Raw genomic sequence first — 6,000 nt, 5'->3', positions numbered from 1 at the left:
ATAGCATTATCCTCCAGTCCTCACTAGCGCCTAGCTCTCTCTCTTTGTCTGATTTATTTCGATTACCTCTTTGCGTCTCGCCTCTCACTGCAGACGGAAAAGGCACCTTGAACCTTTTTAATTAAGAAACTGTAATTTAAAACTTCATCAGTCCTTACTGCGCGGTGGCCATGACGGGGCCGGAGGATCCGCGGGGCTCTCCGTCTTCAGATGAGAGGGTCATTTTTCAGGTGGGGGTGAAGGGATGCGAATAGGCTAGGTAAATAAGGAGGAGGCGAAGAGTGATGCGCCTTCCCCAAAAACCCAGTCAGCAGCGACGATTTTCAGGGGGTGTTGCTTGGTCAAAGACGAGGCCAAACTTGATTACAGTTTCCCCTCTTGTTTATTACACACTGGGTGAGCTTGGTGCCATTAATCAAGCTTAAGCATGTGTTGTGTGTGTTCGTCAAGCATGCGTGTGGAGAAGAGCCTAAACCTTACTTCCTTCTCTCACTAAAACAACAACTTTTCTCACCTTTTAGCAGACATCTAAGCGATTGCTTAACTTATCTTTTGTCCTTTAGCAGGGGATGATAAATTGTTCTCTAGCTACCAAGGCCTACTGATATTTGCACCCCCCCCCAAAAAAATAATTCAGCCTTGGGTTAAGAATGATAGCTGCATGATAACGTTTGTGGATTGTGGATCAATGAAAAGACCATTCATCACATTCAATACCCAACTCCTTTCCACCTTATTCAGTGACGTTTAGAAAACAGCCTTGGTGACTTGCAGCCTGTAATTCCTCCCTGACACTCAGCCTGGATGCCAGCTCATCTCAGCTTCAACCAAATCTTTTGGCCAAAGACATTTTGTGCATGAAAATACAAATTACCTCTCATCACGGTTTAGTGACGTCTATACAGTACGATGACCTCGGTGACTCATAACCTGTATCATTCCATATGACCCTCGGGGCTCGTGTTGTCATGGCAACAAAAGGAGTTGGCTAAAGCAGACAGTGAGACAGGCATCCAGGCTGCAGGGACAAAGGTTTCAAACCACCACTACTGATATGATGATCCTCTGACAAAGTGGAGCAGCAGGAGAAAGTGGCCGAGACTTATTGATAATGTCCAAACCGCTCTGGTATTCATTGAACTGTGTTTGAAATTCCTCCAATTTGTCCAGTCCGTAACACAATTCTCCACCCCGGTCCGACCTCATGGACAGGCCTATACTTTACTCTGACAGACAAGAAGAAGTTGATTTGTTTACTTGGCAAAGCTTTATTGAGTGTGATGTTGTCATCCATTCTCATACAGAGCCCCAGCCCAGTCTAGCCCAGCTGTGGAGACTGTCAACATCTTTTCCCTCTCCCATCCTGACGAGAGGCCTGCTGATATAAAAAGACTAGCAGTGTCTGAAGATTTAATTCTGAGAAGTCTCTCTAGGGTACGGTGGAAGGCCCATAGCGAAAATCCTTCAATTAACTAACCACCGACTACAGCTTCATCTAGTGAGGAAAGTCACCTTGAACAATTGAATTATTCTCAAATTAAAAACACAATCATGCCATATCAATCAAAATGCATTACCTTTGATCGTTATCTCTGAATGGGTTTCATCTCGTCTTGTACGCGTGCCAAGATAGGTATCACTCATTATCATCATACAGTGAGCATAAGAAATACATCAGAGACCTTTAAACCTTTTCAAGCAAACACACCTTTTGTATTTTGGACACATTTTTGCACACAGCAAAAAAAGTATTGGAAGACAAGAATGTGAAGTAGGATGAGGAGTAAGCTAAACAGGCAGTGTGTTAGTCTTGCATAATTCCACTATAAAACAACTACAGTACTTGAAACTCAATCTTCTATGGTCAGTTTATGAAGTTTATGGTCAGGTGCAATGAGGCAAGAGGAACAACATGCATATGGTCAGCTTGTGTTGCTTAAAGGAAATGAATGGCCCACTAAAATTCTATATGGATCTTTTCGGTCTGTGACATAAGATATGTTGAAGATTCATCCACTCAGCACCATATGTCCTGTAAATAGTGTTTCTCCTCCCTGAGTCCAGCCAATCTCTTCATGGCATCTAGTTTATCCAGCTGAAGCTCTGCTGATATCATCTCTATCAGGGTTTCGTTCACGTCTTTAGCCATGTTCTTAGCATCACTGTGGGAGCAAAGTAATTAAGTCAGTAAATCCAGATCCACAGCCACTAAAATAATAGACCAGACTATTCCATGGTTTTCCTATTGACATCATCATCACCATCAACCCTAAGCTCACCCGCAGACGTAGAGGTATCCATTCTCCTTGAGGAGGAGGTTGGTGAGATCTTTGGCATGGAGGAGCAGGTTATGTTGGACGTATCTAGGACCTGTCTTGGTCTCTGTCCCCATCTGAGTGTCTCGCGAGAAACACACTTTCAGATGGTTCAGGGTTCCTTTACCCACAAACCCCTGCAGCTCCTCTCTGGAGAAAAAGAAGAAGAAAAGTGTGAGCGAGAGCAAGAAGAAAAGAAAGAGGAGAAAAGAGAGAGAGGACTAAGCAAGAGAACAAAGAATAAGAGAAGCACGAGAGGAGAAGAAAAAGAGAGTTAGTTCAGGGCATGAAAACAGTTTTCATTTCCAAAATAGACAAAAAACAGTCAAGCTCAATAAAGTTCCATCCCAGCCGTGTGTACAAGCCTACCTATAAAAACACAGGCCACCGATACGTCTTATTTAATGGAAGATAAATGGTCAAATATGGATTTCATAAGCAAGGTCGAGGCCCTCTTATAAGCATATTTTTTACAATCAATCCACCTATCCTTGCCACAACACTGTGTGTGTTCCATCTCAATATGTTTTTTAATAGGGCCTTGGGTAGGTAGCAACAGTAAGGTCTACTGAGTTTTCTGAGCCGGTGAAGAACCTTACCCAAGGTTGGAAGGAAGGAAGGAAGGAAGGAAGGGAAGATGCAGAGACAGACAGACAGAGACGAGAAGATGCAGAGAGACTGACAGACAAACAGACGAGAAGATGCAGAGACAGACAGACAGACGAGAAGATGCAGAGACAGACAGACAGACACACGAGAAGATGCAGAGACACAGACAGACGAGAAGATGCAGAGACAGACTGATAGACAAACAGACGAGAAGATGCAGAGACAGACAGACTGACAGACAGACAAACAGACAGACGAGAAGATGCAGAGAGACAGACAGACAGACGAGAAGATGCAGAGACAGACAGATAGACGAGAAGATGCACAGACAGACGAGAAGATGCAGACGAGAAGATGCAGAGACAGACAGACACAGACAGATGAGAAAATGCAGAGACAGACAGACGAGAAGATACAGAGACAGACAGACAGACGAGAAGATGCAGAGACAGACAGACAGACGAGAAGATGCAGAGACAGACAGACGGACAGACAGACGAGAAGATGCAGAGAGACAGACAGACAGACGAGAAGATGCAGAGACAGACAGACAGACGAGAAGATGCACAGACAGACGAGAAGATGCAGACGAGAAGATGCAGAGACAGACAGACACAGACAGATGAGAAGATGCAGAGACAGACAGACGAGAAGATACAGAGACAGACAGACAGACGAGAAGATGCAGAGACAGACAGACAGACGAGAAGATGCAGAGACAGACAGACAGACGAGAAGATGCAGAGACAGACAGACGGACAGACAGACGAGAAGATGCAGAGACAGACAGACGAGAAGATGCAGAGACAGACAGACATATGTGGTCTGGTTAAAGGAACTCTGGTGAAGATCGTTTTGCAGTAGCCGGGAGACTTTTAAAAGCTAGTTTTAATAAAATAAGGAGACCATGACTAGGATAAGTAAAAATGCAGTAAATACTGCAGGACAAGAGAGTAAAGGAGATGTATTGTTATTATTTCCCATTCTGCTCTTTCCTTTTTCGTTCACCTATATTGGGTTAAATGTTATGTATTGTTGCTGCAACAATACCATTACCATGTTAATCTGGATAACTCATTACAAACAATTAGTATTTTTATTTATTTATATATTATTTTTTTTTTTTACCTCTGACAGCCCTGCAACTAAATCCCTAGATTACCAAGTATGTTAAACGCTAGAACAGGGTTCTTTATCTGGCAAGCCCGCTTGCTGAATTTGGCCCGCAATGGTTTTATTTGGCGCCCCAAGTTTACTGAGCAAAAAAAAACATTGAGAGAGATTTTTGGGGGGGATTTTCATTGTTGGACATAAAAAAAAGTAAAAACACCAGGAAATCAGCTCCAAGTGATTTTAATTTTGGAAATTTGTTCTCAAGTACTTCCCACGCATAATAGAGAGACGTGATTATATCCAAATGTAAGCAAGGTTTGAAATGATAAAGTTTTAGTCAAATATTATATCTGTTTGGGCTTCTTGGTGTCAATTTGCAGCCTACAAATTATTTGTAATTATGTACCGGCCCCTCGACCATCCGCTCAAGAAAAAAATCGTCCCGAGGCTGAATCTAGTTGATGATCCCTGCCCTAAAATAACAAAGAGAAAAAAACAGGAGAGGGAAGAACAAAAGAGAAAGAAGAGGACGTGTGTCCTAGACACCGGGCCGGTGTGTCACCTATGGTATCAACTGAGCAGTGATGAGGGTTCACTTCCTGGTTTTCAAATAAAAACAAAGAACACTGACCCTTTAACGTGAGGCATTGACTAACAGAAAAGTCTAGGGGGGAAAGCATAACAACATATTCTCTGCAGATATACAGTCAGGTCCAAAATCATTGGCACCCTTGATAAAGATTAGCAAAAAAAGACTGTATAAAATACAAATACTGAGCTATATTGTATGCCCCCCAAAATTGGGAATGTATATTATTTTATTTAAATACAATTTCTCAGAGAAAGATTTTGTTTAACAAATAAAAAATCTACAAGAAAGATGGGTGTAAAAAATTGTTGCCACCGGCTTTCAATACCCCGGTTTTCAATACACCAGTTTTCAATACACCAGTTTTCAATACCCTACCCGTACGAGGATAAATGGGTCTATTTCTAAAATGTTATACGAGATTAGAGAACACATTGGAAGGGATCTTTGACCATTCCTCCATACAGAATCTTCCCAGATCCTTGATATCCTTCGTTCTGTGCTTATGGACTGCGCTCCTCAATTCAAATCACAGGTTTTCAATGGGTTTCATGTCCAGAGACTGAGATGGACGTCGCAAAATGTGGACTTAGTGATCAATTAACAATTTCTTTGTGGATGTTGATGTGTGCCTGGGGTCATTGTCTTGCTGGAAGATCCACTTGCTGCAAAGATTTAGCCTCCTGGCAGAGGAAACCAGGTTTTTGGCTAAAAAGGTCCTGGTACTTGGTAAAGTTCATTTTACAGTAGGTATGAGGTTATTTTCTGCATATGCATCCTTCTTTCAATGCTAAACCCACTACTGGTGTGCGTGGCCAAAGAGTTCAATTTTCATGTCATCTGAACATACCACCGTTTCCAATCAGATTTAGCAAACTCCAGGTGTTTACATTTGTTTGTTGCTCTCAACATAGGTTTTTTTCTGGCAACCCTATTAGCATGGAGGTGGCGTCTAATTGTAGATCTGAAGATACGACCAAGTTCTGCAATTCTCCAACTTTGTCCACTCTAATTGACTTTGCCTCACAACATATCTTCCTCATTGTGCGTGGGGACAAGATCCACATGGGTCCAATACCAGGAAAGTTTACCACTGTTCCATCTTTGATGACAAAGATTTTACATGCGGATTACCTCATTTTTATACCCCAGTGAAACAGGAAGCCATGGAAGGTCACAATACCGTTTATTATACTGAGGTCAACTTAAAAAAGTAGAATGTTAATGGAGATTTAATTGTTTGTTTATATTTATAAGAATCTTTAGGGGTGCCAATCATTTTGACAACTATCTTTTTGAGGAAAAAAAAGCACTTGTTACACAACATCTCTTTCTCTGAGCAATGGTATTAGTATAAAAATCTAATTTCCTCCT

The 6,000-nt window shown here is 41.9% G+C and overlaps 1 protein-coding gene across 1 annotated transcript in view; it reads right to left on the bottom strand.

Moving 5' to 3' along the window:
• Positions 1-1,248: 1,248 nt before the first annotated feature.
• mtrr (5-methyltetrahydrofolate-homocysteine methyltransferase reductase) overlaps positions 1,249-6,000 on the bottom strand; it is a 32,718-nt gene continuing 27,966 nt past the window's right edge. The window contains exons 14-15 of the mRNA XM_036935134.1: positions 2,280-2,465; positions 1,249-2,162 (exon numbers count right to left, since the gene is read on the bottom strand). Of these exons, the coding sequence (XP_036791029.1) occupies positions 2,018-2,162; positions 2,280-2,465 (331 nt within the window). The 3' untranslated portion in view covers positions 1,249-2,017. The remainder of the gene's footprint in view (positions 2,163-2,279; positions 2,466-6,000) is intronic.

The sequence above is a fragment of the Oncorhynchus mykiss genome, chromosome 11, assembly GCF_013265735.2.
Source record: "Oncorhynchus mykiss isolate Arlee chromosome 11, USDA_OmykA_1.1, whole genome shotgun sequence".
NCBI lineage: Eukaryota > Metazoa > Chordata > Actinopteri > Salmoniformes > Salmonidae > Oncorhynchus > Oncorhynchus mykiss.
Note: the sequence above shows the minus strand (reverse complement) of the source record. Positions and strands in the feature narration are given on the sequence as shown.